At 39.3% G+C, this 15,664-nt stretch overlaps 2 protein-coding genes across 4 annotated transcripts in view; one reads left to right on the top strand and one right to left on the bottom strand.

The window, feature by feature from the left end:
* LOC103468054 (6-phosphofructo-2-kinase/fructose-2,6-bisphosphatase) overlaps nucleotides 1-7,946 on the top strand; it is an 18,049-nt gene extending 10,103 nt beyond the window's left edge. For both annotated transcript variants that reach the window (XM_008414889.2, XM_008414888.2), the window contains exons 9-14: nucleotides 1,024-1,170; nucleotides 1,325-1,429; nucleotides 2,417-2,546; nucleotides 3,481-3,543; nucleotides 3,639-3,703; nucleotides 4,998-7,946. In XM_008414889.2, coding sequence (XP_008413111.1) covers nucleotides 1,024-1,170; nucleotides 1,325-1,429; nucleotides 2,417-2,546; nucleotides 3,481-3,543; nucleotides 3,639-3,703; nucleotides 4,998-5,057 — 570 coding nt within the window. In that variant the 3' untranslated portion in view covers nucleotides 5,058-7,946. The remainder of the gene's footprint in view (nucleotides 1-1,023; nucleotides 1,171-1,324; nucleotides 1,430-2,416; nucleotides 2,547-3,480; nucleotides 3,544-3,638; nucleotides 3,704-4,997) is intronic.
* Nucleotides 7,947-8,435: 489 nt separating this feature from the next.
* ndnl2 (necdin-like 2) lies at nucleotides 8,436-15,632 on the bottom strand. Of its 2 annotated transcripts, none has more exons than XM_017305934.1 (11): nucleotides 15,549-15,632; nucleotides 15,270-15,333; nucleotides 14,139-14,258; nucleotides 13,869-13,932; nucleotides 13,286-13,365; nucleotides 13,114-13,211; nucleotides 12,951-13,030; nucleotides 11,421-11,463; nucleotides 10,536-10,598; nucleotides 9,716-9,830; nucleotides 8,436-8,718 (listed from the first exon to the last, which is right to left on the bottom strand). In XM_017305934.1, the coding sequence occupies exons 2-11, from the start codon at nucleotides 15,318-15,320 to the stop codon at nucleotides 8,614-8,616; spliced, it is 819 nt and encodes a 272-aa protein (XP_017161423.1). In that variant the 5' UTR covers nucleotides 15,321-15,333; nucleotides 15,549-15,632; the 3' UTR covers nucleotides 8,436-8,613. The 2 variants fall into 2 exon arrangements, with proteins under 2 accessions (XP_017161423.1, XP_008413109.1); XM_008414887.2 differs by having other exon boundaries at nucleotides 15,477-15,624.
* Nucleotides 15,633-15,664: the final 32 nt, after the last annotated feature.

Raw genomic sequence — 15,664 nt, 5'->3', positions numbered from 1 at the left:
GCAGCAGCTGCAGCAGAAGCAGAAGCTGCAGCAGCAGCAGAAGCAGCAGCTGAAGCAGCAGCTGAAGCAGCAGCTGCAGCAGCTGCAGCAGAAGCAGAAGCTGCAGCAGCAGCAGCAGCTGAAGCAGCAGCAGCTGCAGCAGTCCTAGTTTCCTGGTTTCACTGCAGAGCAAAGTCCAGCGATAATGAATCACTCGGATAGCAAAACAACTCRGACAGAAATCCATCAATAATCAATGAAACAAAACATGCAGGTAGAACAGAGATAAGAGCTTTAAATATTATTAGAATAGAATAGAATAGAATCAGCCTTTATTCAGGTATGGGATGTAAAGGTTCAAATAAATAAAAAAATATTTACCTAACAAGATATGTAGTTGATAAACAACTAAATATGAAGCTCCAAACTAAATATTTAGTTTACCAGCTACGTTTTCATTTTGTAAATAAATATTTAACTGAATATTTAGCTGTAAATGTAAATATTTAGTTCCTGAGCTAATATTTAGTTTAGTGTCTAAACAGTAGCTTAGGAAACTAAATATTTAGTTTACAATGTAAGTATTTAAATTACCAATTAATTTTCTACCTCCATGCTAAAGTTAATATACCAACCAAATGTTTAGTTCGTAAATAAATAAAAATAAGCCAAAAAGCTCAACAGTTAGTTTACCATCTAATTATTTACCATCTAATAATGTAGCTGCAAACTAAATACTTAGTTTATCAACTCAATTCTAGTTGGAAAATACAGAAATATGTAGCTAAACATTTAGATGGGAAGCTACATTTTTAATTGCTAAACTAAATATACTATTTGTAAACTAAATATTTAGCTTACCAACTAATTATGTATCTCCAAACTAAATATTTAGTTTACAAATATATTTTTAGTTAGTAATTAAATACATATTTAGCTAGGAAAATGAATATTTAGTTGCTAAATTAAATGTTTATCACCTAAATATGTATTGGAAGAATAATTCAGACTGTAAGTTTAGTTTCTGCGTCTCTCTGCCGTCAGTTCGCCGCCGCGCTGGGCGCCTACATGCGCGGGCAGAGCATCAGCGACCTGAAGGTTTGGACGAGCCACATGAAGAGAACCATCCAGACCGCCGAGGCGCTGGGGGTCCAGTACGAGCAGTGGAAGGCCCTGAACGAGATCGACGCTGTGAGCCTCAAACCGAGCCGCCGCCGCCGCCGCATTTCATAAACACGGTTCAAACTGATGCGATTCCAACGGCTCCACCTCGTTACACGACAACCTCACGTAGAAATACCGTTTACAGCAGATGAACACATTCATGTTTTCATTCTCTGATCAGGGAGTTTGTGAGGAAATGACTTATGAGGAGATTCAGGAGCATTACCCAGAGGAGTTCGCCCTGAGGGATCAGGACAAATATCGGTACCGGTACCCCAAAGGAGAGGTGAGTCTGAAAAAAGGTACGGCAAGCCCAAAACGTCTCCCAGATTATTCACCAATCCAGAGTAAAGATCAGGAAACGCAGAGAAGCAGCTGATGCTGGAAGAGTTTCCAAAACTTCTGAACTTCAGAGGAAAAAGATCCGTGACATTTAGGATAATCAGGTTTTAAAAATAATTCAGACGCTGCCACAAAGTACGAGTAAGAATCAGTCCGTCCACAAGAAACTCTTCAGTTGTAACTTCATTAGTTTCTGCAGGAAGTGAAGGATCTGTGTCTGTAAAGAGGGTTTAAGTGGAAAAAAGGAAAAGAGAAAAAACAGAAGAAGAAAAGGGAACCTGTGGCGCCGTCACAGGTTCGATTCCCGGCCTGGCGACCTTTGCCTTTCTCTCATTACCAACTTTCCTGTCAATTAACTATCAAATAAAAGCCACTGGAGCCAATAAAACCTAAAAAAACGAAAAGAGAAGGATAAGGAGACAAAAGGAAAAATAGAGAAAAATAATAAAATAAAACATTAAAACAGCAGAAATGGGGGAGAAATAGAAAAATTTGAAAAAACATAAAGGTGAAAAAATAAAAAATCCTATATTAGTTTCACATCTACTCTAAAAATTAGCCTCCATTCATAGACTTTAATATCTATTAATGTCAAAGGTTTGTTTTAATAAATTCTGATTTTAATAATTTCATATTCCAGAGCAGAATTTGGCTCTGGAATATGAAAACATTTACTGCCGATCAAAACTTCCTTTCTACATCAGGACCAGTAACGATATGACGGTTATTTCAGGAAACCGATCCAGTGACGCGTCTAGTTGACTCACTGCGTTCTGATCCTGTACAGAATGACAATAATGTCAAAACATACTTTAAGTCTGACATCCTTTTTGCGAACCGGAGTTGCTGTCTCGGCCTGACAGTAATGAGAACGTTGATCATTGGCGTGTTTAACCCTGTAAATCTGACCTGTTTGACCTTTGCCCTCCAGTCGTACGAGGACCTGGTCCAGCGTCTGGAGCCCGTCATCATGGAGCTGGAGAGGCAGGAGAACGTCCTGGTCATCTGTCACCAGGCGGTCATGAGATGTTTACTGGCCTACTTCCTGGACAAGAGTGCAAGTGAGGAAAAGAAACATCTTTATTTTACCAAAAATATTCCACTAGCTGCATTTCCATTAGCCATAAAAGTGACAAAATGATGAAAATAAATGAGCTTAAAGCTGTAGTACACTTTTGTTAAATCTGTCAGCATGTTGTGGCAGTTTGAGACAGAAAATCATCCTCCTTGACCTGTTAGTGTCTGAAGAAATTAACCAAAAACAACCAATCAGAGCCAGGAGGCGGGGCTTAGCGCTGTCAATCAACCCGATGTACACACCGATACATGTGCTAATGGTGAAGAAACAACTTTCCCTGACATAAAAATTGTTTGCCATAATTGGTGGCTATGTGAACTAGCTTAACGTTCACGACATGCTAGCTGCAGCGTAGCAGAGAGGAGGCTAAGACCCGCCTCCTGGCTCTGATTGGTTGTTTCTAATTGGTAGTGAGAGAAGCCAGAGGAGCTAAACTTTTTCACAGATTATCTGTGAAAACTATCACAACATGGTGACAGTTTCAACAAATGTATGAGAAAAAACTATTTTTTGATCACATTTTCATGCTGCAGCTTTTAATGGAAACGCACCAATTTCCCCAAAATGCCACAAACGTAGCCACTCCCACATAGGGGGGAGCTTGTTGCTCTATGGAAAGCCATCCAGCTCAAATTTATGTGACTTTTAACTTGAACACATGAAAATTTAACACGTACAACCAACATGTTGAGTACGTGTTAAATCACATATATTTGAGCAGGATGGCTTCCCATATCGCTTCAACGCCTGAATATACCTGATGTAACTGTTTACATCTGTCGCTGCCATGATTTTTAATGACTTATTAAAAAGTCATTTATAAGTGATTTATTGGACATTTATTGGACATAGTGCACCTTTGTAATGGAAACGCAGCTGGTGTGTTTCTGATGCACTACCTGGTGTTTCTGTGCCAGGCGAGCTGCCCTACCTGAAGTGTCCTCTGCACACCGTCCTGAAGCTCACGCCGGTCGCCTACGGTCCGTTCCTGCTACCAGAACAAGCCTCAGAACAAGCTGCTCTGGATCTGAATCTGCTGTTTGTTTTTCACCACTTCTGTTTTGTTTCCCCTCAGGGTGTAAAGTTGAGTCTGTGTTTCTCAACATTGAAGCTGTGAACACACACAGAGACCGGCCGGAGGTAAAGTCCCTGCAGTGTGTTGGTTTACGGCGGCTTAGACAGCGATAACACGCGGAAACAGATGAAGGTTTTCAGAGCTGCCTTGGTGATCTGATAAGAGGACTCATGATTTTAGAGTAAATATTACATTTGTCCCACATAACTACTGCAAAAACAGGCCAGCAACCAGAGGAAATGGTCTGGTTTAGACACCAGCTGCGTTTAAATGACAAATGTACACAAAACTGTCTCAATATTCCACTAATGTTGAGAAAAATCACAGTTTCAAGTTGGTGGTGTTTCTGTTAAATAAGAAAATCAATTAAAATCACACATGAATGAGCTTGTTCCCGCGATAAGTCATTAAGATATGCTTCACCATCTTCCTCCAACCACTTCCTGTTGTCTTCTTCTTCATGGCTTACGCCAGTAGCAACATCCGGCTGTTGATCATGTGTGAGGTGAAAAAAGTTTCTATTGCAGTTTTGCAAAATAAACTAATTTCAATTCAGCCAGACAAAAAAAACACCTGATCTTTTTTTTTTTTTATCAAAAAACAAGATTTTTCAAAATTACGCAAATTTATTCTTGAAACGTCAAATTGGACAATTATACGGTCAATGGAAACGCAGCTACTGGATTTGTTTCCACATTAAATGTTTTAGATAATCAAAAATAAAAAAATACAAACAAAAATCACCTGAGGAAACACCTGAGCAGTTTTCAAAAGGTTATTTCATTTACTCAGGAGAAAAGATATTATCCAAGTCAGCCTGGCAGTATGAGGAAAAGCTTTTTGTGATTCTGTGATTGGGGAAATTCAGAAAAAAATAACAAAAAATAGCATTTTTTTGCTCTAAATTTATTACAAATTTCCTGCAAAAATCGGTTTATGATGCCAACTCCCACCAGCAGGTGGCAGTATTTCTTATTTTTACACTGCTGCCTCAGCTTTACTCAATAATGGATTAAGTTTTAGTCCATTATTGATACGGCGAGTAAAAAATTATTTAAATTCTTTTAAGAAAGAAAATGTTTGTGTCGAATTGTTTTTTTCCTCATGTTTTTTCTTATATATTCAGATTTTAGAAGAGTAAAAAATATATATTTCTCAAGTAGCACCACAAAATAAGCAATTTTGACTGCAAAGAAAAAAATTACAAACAATCAAGAAATCCTACATTTGAAAACAGATGTTTGGTTTTATTTCTGATCTTAAACAAAAAGGCAAAAGCAGAAGAACTCTGTAGAGAGGAAAATAACTCAAGTACGTGGTAAATAGCTTGAACAAACAGCTTGAGTTTGTTTTTCTCAGAATGTGGAAGTGGACAGAGACCCGGAGGAGGCGCTGGAGACGGTACCAGAACACATCTAGAGGACGCCTCAGCTCAACGTCCGTCCCGTCCAGAGAAGACGTCTTATTTTAATTCATGTAATCCTTAGAAAACTGAGAGCTTGCTGACAATGAAAGGTTTCTTCAGCGGCATCTTAATTCCACTGTTAGTGCACTTTATCTGGAAGGGTCCAGGTTGAAAACAACTTTTAAAACGTGAAGAGCTGAAAACTGTTCAACAGTCCTCAATCTCAGTTTCACACTGCATCACTTCATCCTGTGCTGTTCCTTCAGCTCTTGTAATTTCATGCAGACAGCAATAACAGCGGAGACGCCGTGCCGCCATGTTTTAGAGGTAGTTTTAGATTTGAAAAGTGATGTTTGTTAATTTACGCAAAGGGCTTCATTCCCTCATCAGCACATTATTCAGCTCAGCAGAGACGTTGGTAACAAACCGTATTCATTTCATAGACAAAAGAAAAACCAAAGTCACCACCTGAAGTTAACTGCTGCAGATTAAATTCAGCTACCGTCACATTTCCAGGAACTTTGTAACTGACAGCCATCTTGGTAGGCAGTTGCTATGACAACAGTAAACAAGCCACAAGCTTATAACTACTTCTTGGTCCCTTCCTGAAACAATTTAAGTACATTACGACTATTACTTGATTACAGTTTTTGAGTACCCTACCCATCTCTGCGTAATACTGACGTAAATATCAGTGATACTTACTGTAGTACTTACTGCCGAATTAGCTAAATTAGCTTAGCTAATGTAGCTTTTATCTGCTAGCTAAGACACTAAAAGATTCTGTTTACTAAGGTGTCAGCGCCTTAAAATGTATTCGGTTCCGAAAAAAATGTAAGTTAGTCCTGAATACGTTAATCACGTGTCTTACAATTTGTCATGTAACTACATATGTTTGAGTTGTGTGCCCATCATTGCGGTTTAGGCTACCGCTAACTAGTTAAGTGTATGTTAGTGTATGGCTAACACAGTTAGCCAGCAAGCCAGCCATCTTTTTCCGTCTATCCTGGAGAAGCTGGAAAGTCCACAAATTCAAAAAAGTAAAAACTTTTCGACATTTCGAACTCAGAAATTATCACTTTTTCCTATATTTCTTAAATTAATCTAAAAAAAAATTCAGAATAATTTTTTTTTCCCGAGCTAAAATATACTACTACTAGCTTTTCTTTACATGGCCCTGAAAGGCCGCCGTAGAAACATTTACCTGGCGTCATGGCGGATTCTCGCAGCTGGAAGGTTGAAATCTTCCGTCCACATTCCTAAAACCTTCATGTGTGTTGACATTCAGTTGCACATAAAATCTATAGCTGATCAACAATTTGTTACAACCTTCGCTCAGTTTTAGCTCGAAATAAGACGTTTGTTTTCAAGGACACCAAATCTACAGTAGCCCAGAAGGGACAAATCATTCTGTTTGTTTACACGGTGCCTTTAAAAACTATTAATTTCCTGATTCATAGTATTACGAGCCGGAAGAAGGGTGTCTATGAAGGTTGCTCAAAAATGCAAACCGCGCTTAAGTATTCCCATCATCTGCAGTACAGCCATGCGCCGCTAGATGGCGCCACGGCCAGTTTTAACACCATCCAACGTTCCTTCCGTTTACCAAGCCCCCAGGACCTTCTGCCACCACCGTGCTTTTTTTTTATACAAACTCTTGTGAAGAAGTTGCTGTCCCTGTGGGAATTGACTGCATCTGTAATGATTATATGATTTTTTTTTTAATAGCTGAGTACTGTTTGAATAATATGAGCCGTGTTACTTTTAATTTTTAAACTCTTGCATCCTTTACTAAACATGTAAAATGTGAAATGGAGGATGAGGTCGATGTTAGAAAAAATAATCTGCATGTTTTTCCACCTTACAAAGAAATTATGACTTTTTATCTCATAATTGTTGCTTTGAAAGCCAAAATTATGACAAAATGCGTCTCTTTGCTCTTACATGGGTACAACCGGTGCATGGGCGCCGTTTCTAAAATTACACAGTAAAGAGATTAACAGCAATAATTTCCTGTTTAGCCTCTGTGGGTGTTTTCCAGTCATATTTTCACCAACTTATTCCTACAGTTATAAATGTCACAGTTCCAAACTTCAAATTCAATAAATCTTTTCCAACTTAATTAATTTCCAAACTAAACATTTATTTTCATATTAAATATTTATCAAACTAAATTTTTAGCAAGCAAGCTAAATATTTAACTTGTTTACCAAATACTTTGCAACCTGAGTATTTGGGTCGCTACCCAAGTACCTGGCTAAGTATTTAGCTTACAACTTATGTATTTGGTTTGCTTGCTAAATATGTATATTTAACTCAGACTGAAACATTTAGTTCATGTTTAGCTTTCTAACTAAATATTTAGTTGGAAACTAACATTAATGTAGGAATAACATGGTGAATATATGACTGAAAAATAAACTCATGAAAGGCTAAATGAAACGACAGCTGTGAATTTTTCACAGAAACTTTCCAAACTGCATCCAATTTGCATAAACTTTTTCCTAATTTACTGGAAATCTGTTTTGCTGCACATGTGCACTTCTGAAAAGCGTTTTAGACGCTTGTAAAGCTGCCGCAGCATTCATGTAATCTGAAAGACGATGGTTCTGGTTTCCAGATTAACCAGAACCATCTTGGATTTTCACGCTCAGATTTCTGACTTCTCCAGTCGGCATCGTCCCGATTCTGCTGCATCCAGTCATTCCTCCAAACTCGACCTTTTTGTGTGAATTAAGGTTTTTGCTCATGATTCTGTGCTTCAGTAAGTCGCTGTAATTCCTTTAATCCAGGTCTTTAAGATGAAACATTGTGAAACATTAAGTGTATTTGCTGTGTAATCCGTGTTGTGACCATGTCTGGTTAAAATCAGGTGCCTGAATAAACATCATCTCTGAACCGTTTGTTTTTCTGAAGCAGGTTCTCTGGGTAACGCTGCACTTTGTGAGATTATTGTTTTATTAAAATATGACAAATTATTTAAAGTGCTTCAAAAACCAAAAACTACAATCAGCTCAGACGTAGCTGCGTCTCATTAAAGTGAAACTAAATTCACACAAAAATGTAAATATTTCCCCTGAAACATGAAGATGATCTTTAAGGACCATTTCAGACAGTTTATCAGTAAATAAAGTCGATTTGGGTTTTAGTTACACTTTAAAAATGGGCAGATGGGACTGAAATCATCTTATTTCTCTACATTGTTCTTGTATTGTTGGAAACCAGTAATCATGGAGGGAAACCCAGTCTGCTGGAGAAGAACCGACCCAGTTTACCACGGTGAGCGTCGGTAAATCTAAACGTCTCAAACGCGCCGTCTGTCTTTGCATTTCTGTCTCTGATGCTTTTTTTCTGGCTGAAGTTGTTATTTGCAGTTGAACTCAACACGCCGGATTATTTAACAACTTTTTAATGACACGTTTAATCCGTTACTCTGTACAATAAAAACAAACAAAATAACAAAATAAATGAAACGTTGCATGTTGACCTTATTAAAAACCAGGAGAAAGCAAATCTGGAACCGGGAGTTCAGTTTTAAACTGTAGAAGAGGCCTAGTCAAAGTAAGCAGGTTATCTGTGGTTGCTGCTGCTGCTGGCCTGGCTGGAGCTGGCGGCGGCGGCGGAGTGAACTTCTCGGTACTGCTGAGTCCAGCTCCGTGGATCCTGCTCATGAAGCTGCGGCAAACCAGAATAACCAGTTTAGAGAACATTCTGGATTAAATCCCATCAGAGTAAAACAGAATTAATCAGGATTAATCTCATAATCGTCAACTAATTTACAAACTAAAAGAAAAAGGCTGTGGGCTGCACAGTGGCGCAGTTGGTAGAGCTGTTGCCTTGCAGCAAGAAGGTTCTGGGTTCAATTCCCGGCCCCGGTCTTTCTGCATGGAGTCTCCATGTTCTCCCTGTGCATGGTGGGTTTTCTCCAGGTACTCCGGTTTCCTCCCACAGTCCAAAAACATGACTGCCAGGTTAACTGGTCTCTCCAAATTGTCCCTAGGTGTGAGTGTGTGCATGGTGGTGTGTCCTGTGTGTCTCTGTGTTGCCCTGCGACAGACTGGTGACCTGTCCAGGTGACCCCGCCTCTCGCCCAGAACGTTAGCTGGAGAGGCAGCAGCACCTCCCGACCCCACAAAGGGACAAGGGTGTAAAGAAAATGGATGGATGGATGGAAGAAAAAGGCCGTTTACTGAAAGAGCAACGCTAAGAGTATAAAACTGTTTCATGTAGATTCTGCTTTCCGATCTCTAATCAGTTAATCCCAAGGATTATCAGAACTTTGATTGTTTTGATGTTAAATTGGGTGAAAATAAAAAGTGTCTAAAATGCAGAGGAACCCAAATACAGCAGACATAAACGGAGTCCAGCGCCACGATTTGGTTTTATTTTTGATACTTTTTCTCTCCCAACCTGGTTTTGCTTCAACCCACATAAGGAGTTCAGGCTTTTCCTCCAGATCGATGAGCAGCAGGAGGTCAGATCGTTTCTTCTCTCCTGGATTACCGTCATTGGCTTTTAGACAACAAAACGTTTATTTTCTTACTTAAAAATGAGCTGAATTATTTGTTTTGTGTTTTTATAATATTGTGTAAAAGCTGAAGTTTCCAGTTTTTCATCCGATAAATGGTCAGATTAGTCGATCAGTAATGAATCGTTGGAGCAGAACCCTCACCTGACCCATGAACTCCAGGATCTGGGCTTTGGACACCTCCATGTCGGACCGCTGCCCCCAGCGAAACTCGTACTCCACCGGTTCTGTGTGCGGGATCCGGACGTACTCCAAGTACCTGCAAACAGGAAACCRTGACTTCATGACGGATTCATTACATCATAAATACAGAAAAACGTGACGACTAATCAGAAACCAGCCGATCTGCAGCGCCACCTATCTGTTCTGGGCTGCAGCGACAGGAAGTCCGGCTCAGGGTTATAGTTGCTTTGAGTTTTTCATTGTAATTTAGTTTTATTTCGTTAGTTTTAACTAGTGTGTGGAGCGTATTTGCTAGTTATTATTAGTCAACATTGTTTAGTTTTTAGTAGTTTAGTTGATTTTAGGTGCAGAATTCAAAAAGGTCAAAGTATTGTAGTAAATAAATCCTCAACAGGAGAAATCATTTTCAAAACATTTGTTAAAATATTGCTGAATATTTTAACAAATGTTATGATGCAGCCGCTCTTCACTTGTTAGTTTTAGTGAAGAGCGGCTGCATCCTGATGTCTGCAGTGGGAATGCTGGCCGGCCCCTGGGCTGCAGGAGCCGCCTGCTCTCACGCTGCTGTTGATCTGCGGTGTGGTATAAACCAGAGTCTATGGTCTGACAGAAACTGGCTCTGAACACACCAAGCTGTGACCCGAGCCGGACTCGAACCGGCGACCTCTCGGCTGGAGGCTCCAGGGACTGAAGGCTGAGCCAACAGGTGGGTCTGTTTGGGTTACGATACCCGGGCCAAGCCTTTTGCCAAACCCGAAAGCTGCAGCTTCTTCTTTCTTACCTCTGACGCACAAATTCATCGGTGATGACTTTCCTCACGTCTCCAAACTCCTCGTGTCTCTGCCTGGAGCGATTTACGTCAGAAAAGATTCAAAACAACAGAAAACATGTTGGGAAAAAACTGAACTTCATATGTTTTTCACCAGCGGCAGACACTGCTAACTACTCAGCTAGCTGCGCTAACTGAGAGGCGCTAATCATAAACATTAGCTCTGCTAACGCTAAAGCGGTATAACAAGCATTGAAGGGGATTTATTATGCAAATGTCACATTTTGCTCGTTTTTGTACTTTAACTTGGGTTTCTAGCGCTCCTAAAAACAGACTTAATATAACCACCCAGCTGTTTTGAGCAATAAGTTTATATTTTCTGGTGTCTGGAAAACAAGCCATTTCAAAAACCTCTGATTGTCAAGTCACAATAGATGTGCAATGTGCTGTTGCCTAGCAACATATTGCAGCATATTGTACTTATGGTCATCTGGATATCGTCTGTCTGTTTTATTTTGTTCCCGTTTCTTGTTTTAGATAAAGTTGTGGGGAAAAAAGAGAGAGGAAACAGAACTCACCCACTTCAAAATAAGAGCATGAATGTAAACTACAGACGTTATTCAGCAGAAAGTTTACAGAACAGCTAACTAAATTGGCATTTTCGAATTTCTCCTGAAAAACCAACTAAGTTCATTAAACGTTTTCAAAGTTAGCAAAATTCTAACCAAAACATTAGCTCCACTTTAAGAGCATTAGCACAAGTGTGTCCACCGTTGGTCGTCGTAATCAGAAACCAAAGAAGAAGAAAGCTAAAGGCCTGACGTTTTCAACCAACAAGCTGAACGCCAGCTTAGCAACAAGCGAGTGAAGCTGCTGAAGGTAAAAACTCTTCCTTACCCCGGATCAACGCGCAGCTTCTTCAGAGTGTTCCATATCAGGTCTGAAAAAACAAACGTTTGTCTCATTCTGGTCAACTAATAATAATAATAATAATAATAAGGTGAATTAGGGTTGGGTGGTAATGTGCTGACACTGCAATCCATCATGAAAAAACCAAAAAACTGCTGCAAAGTTTATGCCAAACATTCACAATATGCTGCGATTATATCAGTTAACTTCCTGTTTTCTTTTTTCCTCTTTCTCATCTCTGCCTCCATCACAGAAACGTCGTAGATTAAAGTTTAAATACGTGGCTGTGGAGGTAAACTTCAGTCAAAAAACCTCTGAAATTTTGATTTTAATTTCACATACCGTATTTTCCGCACTATAAGGCACCTAAAAACCTTCAATTTCCTCAAAAGCCGACAGTGTGCCTTATAACCCGGTGCGCCTTATATATGGACCAATATGGAGCCACAACAGGGCTAGGAACTACGGTAAGCAGCCGCCGACTTCATTTTCCCCCATAGAAGAAGAAGCACGCGGTGCATGCTGGGATAGTTGTCAGAACGCTGGTTTGTTAATAAAGCTTGACTGACTTATCTACCTACCGACCTGATAATCAGGTCGTCTGCAGGTCATGTAGCGCCACGTTCTCCACAAACATGCTGAGCGCGAACGGAGACGGGTCACCATCGTCCGGCCGCCCCGGCCCAGAAGGCTCTCCTCGCCGACCCAGGAGGGCGGGGGGGAGAAGAGAGACAGAGGCTGTGGCGGCAGCGTGTCGGTTGGTCTGTGTTACCCAGAAAGCAGTTGGGCACAATATCACAACACCGTGAGTGAAACAGTGACTGGGGCAGCTACTGTATAAGCTACTCGGGACCATTTCTTTATTGTTACACATCCACATTTGTACGGAACGGGTGGCAACCATAACTGCAGCGTCTATTCTGTAAATGAAAAAGGTTTTAAAATAGGCCATTCATTGAAGGTGCGCCTTATAATCCGGTAGTGCGGAAAATACGGTACTTAAAAAAAAACTTGGATATTCTGCAATGTTAAAATGTCATTCATTTGCAAAAAGAAGAAACTGAAATTCTCCATTAAACGACACTGAGATGTAAAGTCGGACATTATAAAAATTCCAGCAGTAAATTTAAGAGGTGAGCATCTGGATTTATTATTTATGTTCATCTAGAAAGCGCTTTAATAAAGAAAAAAATTCACAACATTCCTTGCAAATATTTTTAAAGTAGAACCACAAAATAAGTGATTTTGATTGCAAAAATCAAGAATTCATTAAGGAATTCATTATTGCTACTTATGCAGTTTTCTAAATTATTTAATCCAACTTAAGAAACAGTTTAATCTTAAAGTGCATCTGTGTGGTAAAGTTGGAGCTATGGGGGTCAAAAGGCGCTGCAGTTTCTCCTCCAGGACACCAGGGGTCAGTGGAGAAGAGCGTTACACACTGAGCATTAGATTTGCAGCCAAACAGAAATCATTACCGCCCAACTTTATAGCGAAACGTTGCATCATGAGACTCACTCTCTCTGACGACGCCGCCTTTCATAAAAATAACACTCAGGATCACAAACAGCAGGCCCATTTTCGGGTTGCTTGGACGCCTACAGACATAAAAAACTTTATTTTTTTTAACCAAACATTGAAAGCTGTGCTTAAACTACAGGAGTTATGTGCTGATACTCACTCCACCGGCGAGGGTCTGGCTGTAGAGGCGTCCAGGTTATTCACCAGAACATACATGTGGTTCTTGGAGTCAATTTCAACCAGTTTTAAGCCAAACACCTGGTGGAAAAATCAAATATTAATGTCAGATTTGCCTTTAATCTTATAACTGCATGAGAGCAGATTTAACCAACCTGTTCAAATGTCCGCATTGCCCTCTTTATGATCTCGGGGTAGACGGTTCTGTAATCCTTAACGACGTGTTTAACGAGATCTGGGAAGAGAAACGAGCCGCGATGTAACAACTGAAACTTTCTCCAACCCTAAAATATACACAGAAATTATTTTTAATTTGGGATTGTTTTACAGTAATAAATATTTGTTTCCTGCCTTTAGACAGAATAAAATAAAATAAAAACCTTAGAGAAGAACATGAGATGTGATTGCTTTGTTCTTTTTTTGCTGGGCTGCACTGAAACGAATGTCGCTGAGCTTCTGTTCCACGAAAATAAAGGTCGATTCTGATTCTCTACACAGAAAACTAACTTATGAACAAAATCATCTCTACTGATAAATTAAACACCATCAAAACAAATATTCCAGTCAGGATATTGAGAGGCGTTTGATCAGAATGAATAAACATTTACAATCTGCTGAATTTTCTTCGTAACCTCCTTCACAACATCCGTGAACCTGCTCTGCTCCTCCGTTTCCCTCTAACTGTGAATCAACCAAGGTTTCCGGTTCCATCCCCTTGTTGCCATGACGATACTCTACCTGCTCTGCGCACAGGAATCTTCTTCTGGTCCTTTACCAGGATGTACTGCACCACCTCAGCAGTCTGCATGAAAGGTAAAATATATTAACATTGCTTTAATTAAACAATTCTTCAGGTGTACAGGTGCACCGACTAATCAGCTCTCATTTCCACAGTTCTTGGTGATCAGCTGATATTTGGACGTGTACTTTTAAAAGCATCTTAATATTTCTAATATATGAAACCATTTATTTTTGCAAACCAAACATGTCTGGGTGGCGCTGTGTTACCTTCTGATCGACCTGTGCAGGTGTGAGTTTCTCCAGCCCCCTCTGGACCTGTGATGTGCTCGGCTGAGTGAACGTTGCATCTTCATCCTCCTCCTGCGTCATGAAGCTGTTGGACTGCCGCTAAATAAAAACACAGACACACCAAGAAACGTCCCAATCTGATCAGAAACTGTTGCAGTTCCATCCCAACGTAAACATTCTTCAACGTCGGTCCACATGAGAATATGATGTTAGCTTTGGTTTTTTATTCAGGTTGAGCTTTATCAGCACACCCCAGTACTTATAAACTCAAAAAAAGATCACTAACTGGTAAATCTACAAAAAAATGTTTAAAAAAAATCACATTTCATAAAAGCAATCTGAAACCACATATTTTATTTTCATAGCGTTATTGTTAGCATATGCATTCTATATTTCTTGCTAGCTAAAAGGTTTAAAAAAGGCTAAAAAAAAAGCTACTAAATATGCTCCTAATTTTTTCTATGCATGTTCATTTCAATAATTCAGATGTTTTTAGTGTCAAAATTTTAGTCTAATGAAATTACTATGTTAATGAAATTGTAATAAATAAATAAAATACTTATTTGAGATTTTTTTTTAAATCCTTAAGTTCAATGTGCATCTGAACCAATTTGAATCCATTGTAACGCACAACATACTTACTACACAAATCCAGATTAGATTATATAAAATATGGATTATTTAAGCACGGTTTGTGATTTATTGTTGCCTGTTGACATGTCAATTTTAAAAATTTTGTATGACATGCAATTTTCATGCATTTCCTGGATGTTCTATCAGTAATCTAAAACCCAAAATGGTTGATGGACAACATGTGATATGATAAATTGCATCGTTAAAGTGCTGAAAACGTTATATATTATTCAGAAAATAAAATGTTTATTTCTTATTCCGTGATCTGAAAGATGATTTTTAGAAACTCAAACTTTTCTAAAAAATATGAAGAGCTGAAAATTTACCCGATGAATGTTCATGTTTTCTGGGATCCTTGGGCTCTGTGTCTATTTAGTTTATTGTGAGAAACAGAAAAAAATGGCCAGGAGAGTGACCTGGGAAACATGGCGGCGGAACCAGCCTGCTCAAACAATCCTGCGTGTTTTTAACACTTACTTTACTCTGAGATGAGCTTTGTACGTTAGATAGCCGTTTTCTTTGCGTCATGGCAGGACAACGTCTGAAAGAGTAATTTAAAGTCATAAAAATGAGCTTGACTTGAAACACAAACATAAACAACACATCAGGAAGTGATGCACGTTAGCTGAACAGAGTGTTAGCTTATTAAACCACGTATAAACAATAAACAAGTAACGTTCTTACCGTCGGAACAATGTCTAAATCCCAGTAGAGTAATAGCAGTTTATAAAAAAGAGGTTTAAATATTTCACTCACACACTAAATGAACCGTTTCTATGAACACCAACCGGTTGTTTCAACCAACTGTCGAATTCCCGCGATTGCTTCCGCTGATGACGCAAAATCCCTGCGTCCTGAAGGATTGCAATACG

The sequence above is a fragment of the Poecilia reticulata genome, linkage group LG7 (genome assembly GCF_000633615.1).
Source record: "Poecilia reticulata strain Guanapo linkage group LG7, Guppy_female_1.0+MT, whole genome shotgun sequence".
NCBI classification, from domain to species: Eukaryota; Metazoa; Chordata; class Actinopteri; order Cyprinodontiformes; family Poeciliidae; genus Poecilia; species Poecilia reticulata.
Note: the sequence above shows the minus strand (reverse complement) of the source record. Positions and strands in the feature narration are given on the sequence as shown.